This window comes from Genypterus blacodes, unplaced genomic scaffold, assembly GCF_046128005.1.
Source record: "Genypterus blacodes isolate CSIRO-AG114 ecotype Tasmania unplaced genomic scaffold, CSIRO-AGI_Gbla_v1 ptg000067l_1, whole genome shotgun sequence".
In the NCBI taxonomy this organism is placed as follows: domain Eukaryota; kingdom Metazoa; phylum Chordata; class Actinopteri; order Ophidiiformes; family Ophidiidae; genus Genypterus; species Genypterus blacodes.
This window is the reverse complement of record NW_027466879.1, coordinates 1602755-1618869: the sequence shown is the minus strand read 5'-3', so window position 1 is coordinate 1618869 and position 16115 is coordinate 1602755. Positions and strand designations below refer to the sequence as shown.

Here is a 16115-nt window from a genome sequence, read left to right as displayed (position 1 = left end):
GGCGGTTTGTTTTGTTGGTTTTTCTGTATCTCACATCCGTTGGGGGCCCCCCTTGACCCAGATACATAATGATCTCTCACGGTCTCACAGACCCCACACGCTGGTGAATCAATGTCCCAAAGTCTCCTATCCTGATACAGCATAGAACCTTTGCCAACAAATTCTTTCCAGCAGTTTCCATGATAAAATAATAATATAGTCTGCTGTTATTTATCTTTTATTGCTCTGGAACTGTACCCAGTCCGAACTGGAGACATGAAAGTCTTCTCCCTCCTCACAGTAAACATGTCCGACTGGAGTCCCGGGTCCCTGTTTTGGAAAAACAATCACATGAGTGTGGAGTAAGACCCCCTGATTCCAAACATGCCATTCCACAGAGTCCTGATGGAGATAACTTCCGCTCCGCCGTCGCTCTGTTAGCAGGCAGAGCTCCTAAGCTCCGTCCCTAAAGAAAGAGGCTAAATATGGAGTTCACTGCCCAGATGTTTGCCTGCTGTTGCTTTGCACCTGCTGCCAGTACAGGACAGCTGGGGGAACTTAAAGGAACTCACACCTCCCTCTGTAACCTCCGACCCTCCTCTGACATCCAGCTTCCTCTAAGAAACAACTCACCCAAGTTTTTAAGACGTGTTTCAAGTCAACGCTCAAGACCACAGGAGTCCTGCTGGGTGCTGAACCAGGGAGCCACAGAGGCCGAGTCCTGTTTCATACTCAGCTCATCCCTATACAGTCCTACACAAGCTCGTCTAAAACAAATATAAGTCCATCGGTCATTGCACGATTGATCAAACTGCTCCTCCTATCAAAGACGACACAAACAATGCAAAATGTATCAACAGGTGACGTCCAGTGGCATTGACCTACTTTCAGGACTTTGCTGATTTGAGGCTCAGTTTGACGTAATGGAAGACTTGTAACTCCACTTTGGCACCAATGCCTTTGCTTGGACTCCATAGTTTCCTGTAGTAAATAAAATAATGAAAGCTTGTGCGATTTGTGTAGATGGAAATGATTATACTGACTATCAAAGTCAGAATGTAGCCCCGAGTCCTCACCACTGTTTACAGATTATTGTAGTTTACAGTTAGGAAATGAAAAAAAAAAACTGTAAAAGGTTCAGAATGATTGATTTATTTCAAAAACATTAGTGTCACCACAAAACATGGTACAAAGATACAGTAAGAAAAGTTCCATTTGTCTTAATGGAACTGTATAAGATGCACAGGAAACAGATGAGATGCGATAAACTGCTTTACCTCTTTAAAAGCCCTTAAAAAGACACCGACAGTGAGAAAACGCTTCGTCACAAATAAAGAACAGGCCACTCGGGTGTTTGCACCGACAACAACAGGTTAAAAAAAAAAAAGAGAGGTACATTAGAATCACCATTAGAAAAGTCGACACGTATAAAATGAAATGTCACGCAAGATATTTACAGAAAACATGGAGCCACCACACACACACACACAGACACACAGACACACACACACACAGTTACACTTTTTAATTAAAAAATAATAATTTACATGAGGACAAAACATGTTAAAGTCAAAAAACATTCAACAAAAGAGAGAGAATGTCACTTTGTTTTTGTTTTTTTTTAAATAGAAAAATGTCAGGTAACTCTTTTGAACTTTACTGTGCAAACTCTTCATTGAATCCGTCCGGAGGAGATCTCTTATGTACAGAATGTAAAGTATTATTGCCTGAAGCCTCTGCCGTCTGCATCCGTGTTAGAAAATCTATATGTGATAAGGAGTGAGAAGTGCATACTTTAGAGAGAAGTGCAAACAACTTGCCGTTTCATATTGTGCATTATAATCTGAGTTTTTTTTGGCGGTTCATAAAGATTCTGAAGCAGCGATAACATTTCCTCCTCGTAAAATATCGCACAGGAATTCTTTCATAGGCGATGTTTCCGTCGTTGAATTCTAAAATTGAGCCCACAGTTTTGATTGGCCAGTGATATTGCTTTGCTCTATGAATAGCTTAAGTAGGAGAGCCTTTCCTCTGTAGTGCAGTCCTGAAAACATCAGCTCGTCTTCATTTCCTCCCTGTCAGCAGAGACAAAGTGCCACGCTCAACCCGGCTCTGCCCCACGCCGCTGTGCAGGGCGATGACAGCGCTACGAGCATCCAAATCACAGGCAGAGAGGTGGAGCGACGGGATTCCTCCTCCTCCTCCTCCTCCTCCTCCTCTACCAGGCACTTTGTTCGCTGTGGTCCCGTGTTGATGACATCTGGAAGCTGACGTGTGTGAGGTTGTCTTGTCGGGTGTTCATGATATAACGTTAACCTCAGCAGTCAGGGTCCGTGGCTCTCCGCTCATGCGTCAGAGATGCAGTTCTGGATCTTATCCATCCACAACTGGGCACTGGGCGCATCCGAGGCGCAGAAGTTGTAAAAGCGTTTGCTGGTCTTCAGCTGTCGGAGCATAAATCAGGTCAAGCATGGATGAGTGGGAGACGGAACGCCTACCAGACACTTCAACACACAACATCTGATATCTGACTCTGATTCACTTTGTTTACATACGCCTGAAAACTTCGTTGTTGATGAAACATTTGGACAAATTCAGTGCTGAGTGAAAACAACCACCATGATATCAAGCGTCTGTACTGTACTCACATCAAAGAAGGCCTTGTCACTGATGTGTTTGGGCGCTCCTATCGTCGGGGCGGCGATCACCACGGACTCCACCTCAGCCAGATCGATGTGGCCTCTGCAGTTGGTGTCTTCCCCGGTGTCGTAATACCTCAGCTGTGAAGACGCATGTGTGATCCTGCTGCCTGACACTTAGACAAACACTTAAATGTGGCTGTGCTGATGTTTGTGCACTGACCTGATGTTTTGTTATGTCCAACACAAACCAGCGAGGCTTCCATCCCTTCAGCAGAGCTCCACGCTTGTACAGAATCCCCTCATAAGACCTGGAAAACAAGCACAGGCAACACTCGTTCACACACTGATGGCAGGAGAGAAGCATGTGAGGAGCAAACCTGCACAGGAGGAGCAGTTTAGGGGTTCAGTGTCTTGCTCAACAACAACCAGGCTCTCAATCTAAACAGGAACCTTCAGATTCCCTGGAGTCGACCGCTCTACCATCCCGAGCCACGCAGCCCCTCAGAGTGTTCAACAAAAACCCTTCTGTACCCTTAAACTGTTTGGGTGACGGATGAAGCCGTGACCGTGTTGACGCACGTGACGCCTTCACTCATCAGTTCTTTTCTCAGCTCATAATTCCTGCCGGAGCTTGACGGCAGGAACAAATCCCCCCGGCTCATCACCAGGGCCTGAAAAACAACTTTCTCCATATGTAGGAGTGCAGCGCTGTGTGTTCAGTACATCGTGTTCCCTGTTTAACGTTGCAAACGCGATTTGACAGATGGAAGCAATTTGATCTAAGTATTTGCATTGTTTTGTAACGGCAACACGCAGAAATTCCTATTTGCAGGATTCCAGGGTCGACTTCCTCTCAGCTATAGAACCCACTCTGATCTGTGTCAACCTGTCAATCACACACAACCATTAGCTGCAATAACAAAAACAATAAAGTATCTGTATGCTTCCCTTTAACCGGAAATCAGATGACTTACAGCTATAGAGCAACCAAAGAATGTAACTTGTGACCTTTGCCCCTCTAAGGTGACGGACAGAATGAAGTCAAGCCTGAAGAATCTCTTAAAACAAAAGTAGGAGTTGCACTTTAACCTCCCAGTCATGGTGAGAGCACACACACACACACACCCAGAGTTAACAGAGTGCAGACATTTCTCAAAAACATGACACACACACATACCACAGGCCTGAGTCACCTTACAGACCTGGACCGGCTCCAGGCAGCGGTTGGAAGTGAATCAAGTGTGGAACGTCGCAGGGGAGATCTGCTGTGGGAGTTTGGGACAGAAGATGATGACCCACCTGTTTTCTTCACTCTTGGGGGTGAACTGGTTGTAAAGTGTTGCGGCGCGGCGGTTGATCCCGTTGGCTGTGGCGGGGCTTTGGTCCTCCACCGCCCCGCTGTCTGGCAGGTGCAGCATGGAGCGCCGCTGGAACGCCTGCATGCTGGAGGTGGGAATGAGGCCTGAGATGGACATGGACTGCTTACGGAGCTGCAACACAAGAGGACACCAATAATGAGAGACACCAAAGAGACACCGGCTCTCTTTCACCAGCCATCCCCCCCAGATCCTGCGTTCCTCCATGCCAGTGCCCTGGGCCGTCCAGCAGGAGTTGCTCCTGTAGCCCCAAGGACAAAATCCCTATGACGACAAGCACTCGATCTCTCTGCCCAACACTGGCAGAGCCGACCGTCCAGGCTGGAGGAGCCAGCAGCCGCTCATGAGTCCTGACATGATGATTACTCTCACTTACGTTTCCTTCCTGCTTGAGGTCTTCCTGGATACTGATGCGGACTCTCTCCAGGGTGGTCTGCCACTTCTCAGGTGCCTGGTTTAGTTCACCCTCCAGCTTCTCAATGTCCTGCAGAACCAATAACAAACAGGAATGAGGACAAATGTGAGGCGCCGTACAAGATCCAAACAGGAAATGCATCAGTAGGCCATCTTTTGCAGTAAGAAACACTTACAGCGAGGAGTTTGGTGATGGCGTCGGGCTGTGCGCGGCTGACGCTGCTGTAACACGGCCACACGATCCTCCTCTTGCTGTTGGAGAGGGAGTCTGCCTCCTCTGTGGTCTCCAGCCTCACCGCCATCATCCTCCAGTCGTAACAAGGCCCCGTGGAGAGAGTCTCGTCTGTGAAGAAGTCCCATTTACTCAGGCTGGGGACGCCGATGGACGGCTTCAGTGTCACCTAGAAGAGAAAAATCACAGTTACAGGATACTCTAACTACAGTTGTGTGGTTGGCACTCTTGCACAGGGAACCCTCATAATTCTGTCTGAAATAAGTTTTAGGCCATTTTGTGACTGTTCCAGGGTCGTCCTGATGGTAGAAACCATGTCTGACCCTCACCTCGGTCTCTGATGGGTTGTACAGGTAGTTGAAGAAGATGGGACTCCTCCTGTGCATTCTGTTGATGCCCTCCCAGATACAGATGCCTCTCCGGGCGTGTTTGTCACCTTTATCCTCAAACAACAAGCCTGTGGGAAACACAGCGTCAAAAGAGAAAGTCCTGTGTGAAACATCTGACAAGAACATCTTAGCTTTCAAAACAAATCTAATGACTATTTGAACATTAAAGTTGTTTTTTATTGATCAGATTAAGAAATGATGAAGATTTATAAAAAAAATCCCCCCGGTCTGAGTTTCCGGGGTAACGGACCGTGTTCCAAACGCTCATAGTCCGAGTCCAACAGGAAGTTCTTGAAGCGGTTAGAGATGTGATGATAAGCCAGGAACTTCAAATAATACTGATTAAACTCAAACTCCAGAGGATGCTGCGCCACAATCTGCAATGACACACACACACACACACATACACAGACACACACAGAGAGAGGTCAGCGTGCGTGACAGCTGGATCGTGTCTGAATCTCTCCTGAGCCTGAATTACAGCAAGAATCATCTCCTGCCCTTGGGGGGGGTTAAAGGTCAGAGATATCATCACCACCAGACACTATCCAGCCCCAGCCAGCAGCACTACAGGGCCATTGTTCAGACCCAGTGGTGTGAGATGGCCAAGCGGAGCGAGGACCTCAGTGATGCTCCGAATATTTCAGACCACCTGGGGCTCGTTGGCAAAAACAACAGCTGGTTTGGAGATGAGGCACTTCTATTTTCAGTGCTTGTCCGAATCTCCTCTCCTCTCCCCTCCCTGTTTATAGCTCTCCAGACCCCAGGACCCTCGCCAAGATGTCGCAGTTGCCAAGACTGCAGTTTCAAAAGACAAATGCAACAACTATGTGTTGATGTAAGTGTATGGGAGTGGATCGGCAAAAAACCCCGGGAGACACGAAACACGACATTCTTCTAAAGTTAGCATTTCAGGGCGGACCTACTTCTCTAGATCCGATCTGAACCCTCCATCTCCACCCCCCTAGCCCCCCGCCATCCGCCCCCTTAACCCCCCGCCATCCCCCCCTTAAACCCCCGCCATCCGCCCCCTTAACCCCCCTCAATCCCCAAACCTGAGATTTTCCACATGTAGCTTTAAACACCCCCTGAAATGCAAAGGGATGCCTGAACACGCAAGCATGACCACTGGGTTCACGGACCATCTGGGCAGCAGCCTCCCCGCACACTCCCCGGTGCACTACACTGTCTAAATTACTTATCCAGTGCGGGGAATGCAACCTGTAAAACTAAAACAAATGTATAGATAACGACAGCTGAATTTCTCGCCTCCTTTCCTCTTCCCCTCTGCTCTTTGGAGGAATGTGCTGAGCTCATGACAAAGGTATGAAGTGTTTTACAGCGCAGAGGTTACAAAACAGTGACACAGATGCTGGACTGCAGGGGGGGGGGGCCTCTGCAGCACAGCGGGGGTGTAAGGCTCACCTGGTGCACGCAGTCTAGGAACTGGAGGAAGATGGGGGTGAAGCCGCTGCCCTGGCTGCTGGGGCTCAGGTTGCTTCTCTGGCTGAACTTGTGGCCAAAGGAGAGCCACTCCTTCTCTAGCAGCACCTGAAAACCCTCCAACGTCCGGTAGAAGGGATCGCTCAGCAGCTGCACCAAAGACACAACCTGTAGGGGGCAGGAACGAAGGAAGAGAAACAATATAAAGATGAGCACATTGACTTAATAATGAGCTTCTATCTAAGACCTACACTTTATAACCTCTTTATCTGGGGTCAAAACCTAAATATACACATTAAATTGGCCAAGGAAAGTGGTGGAGGTGGGGAGTGTGTGTGTGTGTGTGACGACTGTGAGATGCAGAGCACAGCTGCTGACACTTGAGGAAGAGACGTGTGTGTGAGACATCAGTTTAAAGCTTTCCATTTAGACAACAGACTAATGTTGCCAAAAAGTGAGCATGAGCGGATGCCTCTCTTTATCTGCATCCTCTTCTAGAGTGACCAATGTTCTGATGAGGCGAGGTTAGAATCATGATCATCTGCTATCAATAACATTTATATAACAGCCCAGTAAAATATTCAGGCACACTTGAGCCCAAACTGCAAAACAGCAGTTGAGCACCACTTGTCTGCACATGCACATGGTTGGCCCGCTTCCCTGCCAGTGTCTCCTCCAACACAGCTAATGAGCCCGAACGCGTGTGGAATGAGCGGGAAAAACACTTCATGCTTTCCAGAGGGGGTTTAGTAGAACATCCAGCCCTGCGTGGTACAGAACCTCCACCCCCCCTGCGAAGATTACTGCTAGTCTATAACAATTTTAGTAGAAGATTTACGTGAAGGAGAAGCTGGGTAGGGGGTAGAGGAGGGGGGAGGAGGCTTAGACGGGGGAGAAGAAGCAGAGAAACAAAAGCAAGAGTGTAGAGAGAAAGCAAGACGGCTCTGCTTCCTGTCTGCTGGGTGTCTATGGTGCGAGGCAGAGAGCCGGAGCCAGAACATATGGAGCCCATTTGCCCGTGTGGACCTGATGTGGACCCTGGTTGATGAAGGCCCGTGGAGCGAGATGCTCCGGGCCTAACACGTGCTTGGCATAGGGGACTCAGACACGGTTGCTTTTAAACGGCAGCCCAAGGCCTTAAAATCCCTGTAAACACATTGGAAGGACACGCGCTCGCAACACAAACGTGCTCACTTAACAGGTCGACATGGAAAATATGAGCTCAGGGCGCAGAAATGTGATGAAGCGCTGAGTGTGGCAACGAGAAGAAGACGACACGTGATGAGGATAAAACCAGACTTTTGTTTACATGTTCAGAAATCACAACCAGACACTGGAATCAGAACAAATCAGTGACATAAGGGCCAGAATGTTCTAAATTCATCTTTGGGTGAAAAGTGAAAAAAACCTACGGGGAGACGAGCTGGTGTGAGAAGCGTGGGCCAGATTATGATTCACATGTGGCTCATTCATAAACGGACTCAGCATGAATGCCATCTGTGTCTGTCACAATGTTCTAGTGGTTAACGAGTGACATTAAAGGATTTATCAACATATTATTCTATTAAGGATCATGAAATAGAGACACTTCAAAGGAGGTTAGGGTTGAGAGTTTGATAGTTTGCATTGTAACTAAGTTTATTGGAGAGTTGAACTGAGGGATAAGTCATTTGTTTTTGGAGCCAGGAACTCGTAAACAGTGCGAGACCTCCACCATGAGGTTATGATTAGTGTGTATCTATTGGTTCATTCGTTAGTGTGATTACTCAAGCCAGTTTGGAACGGGGAAAAACCCTTAAAATGGACTTAATTTACCTGAAATTCCCCCTGAATCTTTCTTTAATGATCAGTTTATATTGGACTGTCGGGCATTTCCCCACGATTTCAAAAGCAAGACATTGATCTCAATCAGGAAAGTCAAGCAAATTTAACCCAATGCCTGACTTTATTACTTTTATTAAGCTGATATTATTTCTGCACCTAAATCGTCACCAGTCCACCACCTTGACCCTCCCTTTCACTTTCCCTCTTGTGTGCTACTCTGCCCTCTTCTCCTCGTCTCTCCTCCACATCCCTGTGTCCTACTTCACATAGGTATGTATGTATTGTCCTCACTTGTGTTGTAATGTCCCAGCCGTCCTCCAGGCTGAGGAGAACAGATGAACCGCTGTCCAGAAGCTCCACCGGAATCAGTGCCAGCTGCAGGATCTTGTGAAGCTGTTGGAGTTTGACAAATGTAATCACACACACACAGATACACACACACAGACACACACACACAGACACACATTTTACAATTAATCACTTTTGACTTTACATGACCATATTTGTAGCATTGATAAATGAATGAAACGTGCAACGTGCCTAACTCAGTTCTGCTTATTGCCTCTGAAGAGTTTCCCACAGATTTTATGGCTCTTAAGTCTATGACATATTTAATGTAAGGACACGTCTTTGGGGTCAATTCGATAAGCAGCCTGGTAAAGGCTCCCAGCAGTTGTGTATACAGATACATGCTGTATATATTTAACCATTCCCTTGGGAAAATAGCTTCAGAGTTGATTTATCCTGGCAGGATGAGCAGAAGGAGCTGCTGGCACATTCTCACAGTTTTCAGAAGCCGACCCTGGGTCATTGCACTGCTCTGCATAATGGTATGTAAAGAAAATGATGGCAAATGTGTTGCACGTGTGTTTCACCTGTAGGATCCATTCAGAGTCCTCTAAAGCTTTGAGGAAGGAGTCCTCTGCATCAGCGGATGTGGCACTGGGGGCACAGGCCCTCAGTAACTTCTTAAAGGCAGATTTCACCTGCCGTGTGTCTGCAAAGTCCACAGGCACCAGTTCACAGTTCAGAGATGCATCCACCTTTAAGCCCTGTCAAAGGAGAGACAAGTTAAAACTGAACTATTATTTGATTAATACGTTCAATGAGTTTTAAGGACTGAGCACACTGCTCCTCCTCACCCTCAGATGGGACTTCTCTCCAAAGATGTAGAGGGCAGCTTGCTGTTTGAGGAGCTTTGCCTGCAGGCTGATGCTACCAGCAGGAGGCGCCAAATCCTTCCCTGCGAGCCTGGACCCCACATCTGCTACAGTCTGGTGATGGCCGAGTCTGCTGCTGGAGCGCAGGCTGGCCCACATGCCTGCAAACACATCCACGCAAACAACAGTCAAACGAGCAGGAGCTGGTCTGTAAGAATGCCACGGATGTACACATGATGTCAAACAAACTGAGACTGAATGATGAACAACACATGACATGCCGACTACGTTACATGCACAGCACTACAACAGCCATTATGTAAACACCTTCATTATCTCATTCCACCAGAAATGCACTTGCCTCTGTGATTTGGGTGCTGAGATATTAAAAGCAGAAGTTGCTGGAATGTCTAAGCAATGTGAGTCAACAAGGATAGAAACCATTTCTCCGAAAAACCATCATGCACTGCCTCCCGAACAACGTGACCCTCAATCGGGAAGGAAAGGACTTTTCACTGAAATCACTCCTGGCCCCTTTCAGTTTCACTTCACTGAGGACAGCTGTTTGTGACCCTGGAGGCCAGTGATCAATCTGTTGTTTACACCTGAGGCTTCACATGATGGCTGCAGCTTAGACATGATGAGATAAACAGATTTGACCCTTTCCAGCAATAGATGAAACCAATCGTAACAGTCATCACACAATCAGAGCATGTGTGACATTCATAATCCCATTATCTGTATCCCAATTCCTCTGAGTCAAATTTACAGATTATCCAAGATGCCTGTACGCTGATGGACATGACCAAAGGGCCTTATTGTGTGTGATTCATGTTCTTCACTGCATGACAAACCGCTTCCTTCCCTCAACAGTTAGCTGAGCAGTTAGCTGACCTGCTGAGCAGACACTTGTCAACTGTGGTTTGTGTAAAACCACAGACTCCAGAGGGGCATCCACAATGTCAGCCGTGATGACTATGTATCACAGTTCTTTGTGAAGAGATTACAGCATTGTGCATAGTGTACTACATGACCTGGTTAGTGAGCACTTGTGCAGGTTAGAGAATGGCGAAGCGATGAAGCTTGGGTGCAGTTAGACAGAGCACTTTAAGAGATGTGGCAGGGGAAAGCGGCAGTTCCACTCTACCTTGATTGTGATTTCTCCCCTTACTGCCAGGTTTTTGGTTTGAGTGAGTGAAAAGTTTATCCCTGTACTCAAGCACTGTGGTGGTTGATGAAGAGGAGGGAAGGGAGAAGGGCAAGGAAAACAAAAATCACATTAACAAAACACGGACATCACATCCTGACGCACGCCCCGCGCTGCAATGGCTTCAGATCACAGAAACACAGGCACACATGGGCGAGGGCACGACTGCTAGAAGGTCAAAAGATTGTAATGTTCCATGAAATGCGACAGAATGTAAAACATTAACTTGTCTGTTTGAAAGATCAAGAGAACAATTGTTACAGCAAGCATGAACATGAATTCCAGTGGTTATGATTGATGGTGTGAAGAAAAAGTATGAGGCAGAGTTACAGTCCAGTTATTATCCGACACTTCATTCATTACCATGACGATGCTGCTTTGCGTGAGTAAACACAGGAGAGAGCCTCCTGTTCACAGTACTTTAATGTGTGTGAGCAGAAAACCACAGTCAGTTTTAGAAGCTTTTTAACCTTTGACCTTCATCTACAGCAGTGACAAACACTCCAGACAAGCACCAACACACCGACCATATCCTCCAGCCAAGACAAAACAATCACAGCAAGTAACAATACACACATTTCCTCTCCAGGGGTCACATTCCATAATAATGTGTCAGTTTACAGCTTACACAAGATTAATACTTAGATCGGCCCCATGAGCCGGTAAAAGACTCATGTGACAGTGAGGTAGATGTAACAAGATGTACTATGGTTACTATAGTAAAGTATGGGGACAAAAACAAACAACTAGGAGCAAAAACATTCTCCATATAAAAGCATTTCTCATTTTCCATTTGAGGAAATTGGAAAATTATTAAATACTATCTGTTGTTTATTCTGTTATTCACCATTTTTCCTGATGATTTTACTTGGAATGCAAAATAAAATGTGAATGTGATCTGTTACTGTAGACAAACGGGACAATGAGCTGAACTGGACCTGAACCATCTAAAATGAGATTCTGTTATCTTCACACTTGTAACCTGTTAATAATGACATCAAAGCTTCAGTGTTTGAAGGTTCAGATGGGCAGTATGGAGGGAAACACTCACCTCCTCTGGTGAAGCTGTTTGAGAATGGAAGGTCTAAGTGAACAGGAGTCATCTTTGACATCCTGGATGTCCTTCTTTCACTGCCTGCAGGCGGCAAACACACACATGACATGATTAAGTGTCAACAGTGACGCCAGCTTTATGAAGGTGTTTTATTATACAGTATACTATTAACACCAAGGAAGGGATAGAAACAAAGCAAATGGACAAACATGTAAACAAACTCTGACCAGTGTTCACTCTGAACTCATCCTGACTCTACACAAATGAAGTAAATCCAATTTCCCCATTGAGTAGCCTGTAATCCAATCCTGACAGTCTTAGATCTACTGAAATACCAAAGGGTGATGTCATTAATCGTGATGTGGAGAGCTTTAAACCCGGTTCCCACAGGCAAAACACACAACATGGTTAAACAAGGAACAATTTGACTGGAAGAGTGTGTCAGCATCCTGGGCACCGCTTCAGCTACAGTGTGTGTGTGTTCAGTGTGCTGGAAGGAGCTGAAGTTGCAGGAGATGGATGGATGAGGCACTGACCCCAGGTTGTTTCTTACATAATGTTTTATTGTATTGTAGTTCCTTCCTAAAAGTCACCAAATACAGTCTGTGAAACACACACACACACACTCCCACACACACACAAGACGCACACATGGATGCACAGAAAGAAGTTCACAAGATAAGCAGCTGAAAAATAACTTCTGAGCAGGACAAACAGCAAACACAAAGGGAACCAAAGAGGAAAACAGGTCTGGAGTGAACTAAAATAATTCTGCAGAGTGCGAGTCTGCAGTTTTTTGTCTCTATGTGGCCTTTAATCGATGACCTCTGCAGACAAACTCAGTTTTTCCCACGGTACAGCCGAGGATGACGAACAAATTTAGGTCAGGCACTAAAGCAGGCGCTCATCTGATGTCTTGTTGGTATGGAGGACAGTTATGAGTTGGTCCTCACATGCAGAGCTTAAAAAACATTTCAAGACTCACCAATCAAAAAGTTATATGTGTGTGTCTAATGTATAGAAAGTGAAGGTCAGTGAGTTTTTTCTTATCCTAGTGAAAGGGCGAGGATTCATCTGCTGCCTCGAGCCTAAAGCTGGATTTATACTTCTGCAAATTGACACATAAACGTCGCTATAAAGAGGAAATGAAGGTTGCAGAGGATGCAACTTTAAATCAGATTTTTAATTTATTCCTTATGTACACACTTCCTCCCGTCTGAAATGTATCTACTATCCTTGAGTCAAAGCCACACACAGAAAACTGATGTGAAGTTAGTGTGTGTGTGTGTGTGTGTTTACCTGGTGAGAGGCCGATGAGGGAGCGGTTGGACAACGTGCTGTTTCCGTTCATTTTGAAGTAGATGGGAATGGAGTCCAGGATGGCCTGCAGGTACTTCTCCTGCTCCAGACTGCTTGACAATTCAGAGGACGCGGCCTGAGCTGAAGGCAGAGGATTCCAGTTAGACTCAAATAACAACCACTGTTTAAAATGTGTTCAAAGTTACAGACATATACAGTGTTTTATTAAACAGCAATTTAGTTCAACCTACTTCAACCTTATATGCAAAAGCAATCTTGCTAATAAATTGATTCATAATTTCAAGCTAGTTAGTGATAGTTAGCTGAGTAGCCATTGCCACCTGTTAGCTAGCAAAGAATCACAAAAGCCATAGTCATTGAACACAAAAACCCCCAAGAACTAGTAAATCAATGTTGTTGTTGTTGTTGTTGTTTACCAGTTTCCTCACTTGGTGAATAACTGAAAAACTCTATGCTAGTTTGTCTAATTTAGAGATCTAACTCTGTAGATCTGCCCACAGATACCCAGGCAGGCTAATTAGCTTAATTGGCGAGCCAAGTGTTGTGACTTGGCTAAAGTAATGAGTCCAGATGGTGAAGTCTCCTACAATGTCTTGTATCATGTAAGCACAAAAGAAATAAAGAGTATTACAGAAAGATGGGATATCAAAGGTGTGTGTGTGTGTGTGTGTGTGTGTGTGTGTGTGTGTGTGTGTGTGTGTGTGTGTAACTCCAGCCTGCTGTGTACACACCTGGTGATGTCGGGTTCTGTGACTTGAACAGTCCCACCACACTCTTGCCGTGGAAGCCTCCGGAGCGCAGCAGCACAGCTTTGGTACGCGGATGCTTCCAGCACACCACAGGTAGGCGGTTGTGTCGGTAGCAGCGGGACACTTTGTGCAAACTGCTGTCCTGTATAGCCTGAGGAACCACCAGCAGCCCGGGGTAACTGACAGGAAGAAGAACACATTGACTGAGACTGAGATGTGACTACAAAGAGGCTCTAAAATCGTGCCCTTCTTTACATCTACACAATGGAACGTGTTGTCATACTGACACAGTGACTGCTACAACTTAATGGATGTGCTATAATGTTTTGAAAAAGCAATCCGTGACAATCTGAGACAGACAGGAACCTTCATTATTGGTTTCTCTTGCTAAAGTAACCTGAGTGGTGTTGATTTATAAATAATTGTTTGACTGCTATCTGTTTTTGTATAACCTTATATAATCTGGAAGTCTCAAGTTACAAGTCAGCATGGATAATCCAGGTAAATGGGACTCCCCACTGGCATTCAGACATAGTTGGGCTTACAAATCTTCCGGCAGAGCTACAAATCCTGGAAATCAATACACTGAGCACAGCAGTGTTGAAACCGGTGCAATCAGCATAGATCAGCAGGTTTCTGGCCTGTGTCTTGTGGCAAGCTGAGGCCTGTTGCAGCTAAAGCCATTTAACTGGCAGCAGGTCCCCATGAGTGAGGCGATGAAGTGGCATACCTGCGACACAGGGAGTAGAGTCTGTTCACAGCTGTGATTCTGAACTGCTCCCCTGATTTGGAGCGGGATGAGCTGGCAGTGATGGTGCCCAGGCCCAGGCGCTGGTAGTCGCGGAAACAGGATTGCTCCACCAGCTGCTCCATGGTGGACTTCTCTGACGCTCGCAAAGTGCTGCTGGGTGGTGGCTCGCCATCGTCTGATACTGGAACACAAACATTTACACAACGTTAAATGACATTTCCACACCCTGTGCTGAGGGGCCATGCAGAGAGCCACGCGCTGCCTCTGAATCCAACACCTGGAGCTTCCCAGGGAGGGTGGAATGTGTGGAAGGCTCACGCTCTTCCTCCCACATCCTTCCCTCCTCCATGCAGGCACCTCAACTGACCAGTAGGAGACAGCAGTGCAAGGAATGCGAGATCTAGCTGAAAGTGCCGCTAGCAGGGAGCAAAGCCGAGTGGTGTTTTATCTTGGCGCCTCCCGTGAACCTTACGTCTTTCTCATTTTCTTAACATGATTCTGTTATTTCCTCTCCCACACAGCTGCACACACACACCCCAGCATACAAACCATCAACAACAGTCAGGATTTGAAAAAACACCCCCACTTCCCTTTGACCCATGTTGAATAAATGTGTCATTGCTCTCACTTGAAATGTCATCATCCTCATGCCAGGTCATTCTGCTGCCTCGCTCGTTCTTCTTCAGTGTGGTCTGGCCACCCCGGCCCATGGTGATCTTTCCGGCCCTCTTGGCTCCTTTGACGATAGTCTTGGACAGCGTTCTGTGAGGAGGAGTACGGGACAGACAGCAACATAGTTTCTTATTATCATACGAGTTTCTGTATCAGATAGGACGATTTTCTGGGAGGTATGATTTCAAATGTAATAATTTCATGCTGATTTACAGTATGTTTATTTACAACTGTTTTGTTTGGGCCCATCGCTATGAAGGGGGATTCATAAACCACAAACCTGAAGCCAGTGTTCCTCTCCTTCTGCTTGGGGAGGATAAGCTGAGGTGCAGTTTGTCCTGCCGCAAATGCAAAGAAACTGAAGATGGATTGTGGGTAGCGGATCCTCTGGAGGTGCTTCCGGAAGATTTCCACCATCTCTGAGCTCACCTCCTCATCAAACGCCACTTTGATCAACTGAAAGAGATATCGGCCAAAGTTACTCTTCAAAAACGGTTCAGAAACAAATTTGACTTCTAAATATCATTACGATCACCTTTACACATTAATCTAAATAAGGGACGTGTTAATGGATTGATGAAGATCACAGTTCATACATTTAAAAAAGTAAAATAAGATAAGATAAATGATCACGCAATAACACGTTAACACACCCACACATTCCAGTAAGTGTGTGAGTCACATGGCTACTTGCACCATCCCTGTTACTAAAAAGGTAGGAATCAGCAATAAAAATTCACAGAACTACATGCATCAACTAAAAACACATGCTTAGCAAACCAAAAGAAGCATTATACTGGATGATGACTGGAATTCAAGCATCCTTGTTTACAGGAATACAAGTGCAATCTCAGTCAAGACAAATTAACCACAGCAGTCCATCTCTTCACACACTTTGTCTCA

At 46.0% G+C, this 16115-nt stretch overlaps 1 protein-coding gene across 2 annotated transcripts in view; it reads right to left on the bottom strand.

The window, feature by feature from the left end:
• Positions 1 to 1110: 1110 nt before the first annotated feature.
• The window catches only part of sbf2 (SET binding factor 2), a 78823-nt gene continuing 63818 nt past the window's right edge, over positions 1111 to 16115 (bottom strand). Inside the window, exons 24-42 of one of the 2 annotated variants that reach the window (XM_076155630.1) lie at positions 15493 to 15668; positions 15169 to 15302; positions 14520 to 14721; positions 13772 to 13968; positions 13020 to 13160; positions 11718 to 11801; positions 10607 to 10681; positions 9442 to 9620; positions 9175 to 9351; positions 8591 to 8692; positions 6458 to 6643; positions 5283 to 5409; positions 4973 to 5100; positions 4588 to 4812; positions 4374 to 4481; positions 3921 to 4111; positions 2842 to 2929; positions 2628 to 2759; positions 1111 to 2423 (exon numbers count right to left, since the gene is read on the bottom strand). In XM_076155630.1, coding sequence (XP_076011745.1) covers positions 2325 to 2423; positions 2628 to 2759; positions 2842 to 2929; positions 3921 to 4111; positions 4374 to 4481; positions 4588 to 4812; positions 4973 to 5100; positions 5283 to 5409; positions 6458 to 6643; positions 8591 to 8692; positions 9175 to 9351; positions 9442 to 9620; positions 10607 to 10681; positions 11718 to 11801; positions 13020 to 13160; positions 13772 to 13968; positions 14520 to 14721; positions 15169 to 15302; positions 15493 to 15668 — 2751 coding nt within the window. In that variant the 3' untranslated portion in view covers positions 1111 to 2324. The remainder of the gene's footprint in view (positions 2424 to 2627; positions 2760 to 2841; positions 2930 to 3920; positions 4112 to 4373; positions 4482 to 4587; positions 4813 to 4972; positions 5101 to 5282; positions 5410 to 6457; positions 6644 to 8590; positions 8693 to 9174; positions 9352 to 9441; positions 9621 to 10606; positions 10682 to 11717; positions 11802 to 13019; positions 13161 to 13771; positions 13969 to 14519; positions 14722 to 15168; positions 15303 to 15492; positions 15669 to 16115) is intronic. The other variant, XM_076155631.1, reaches the window with a different exon arrangement.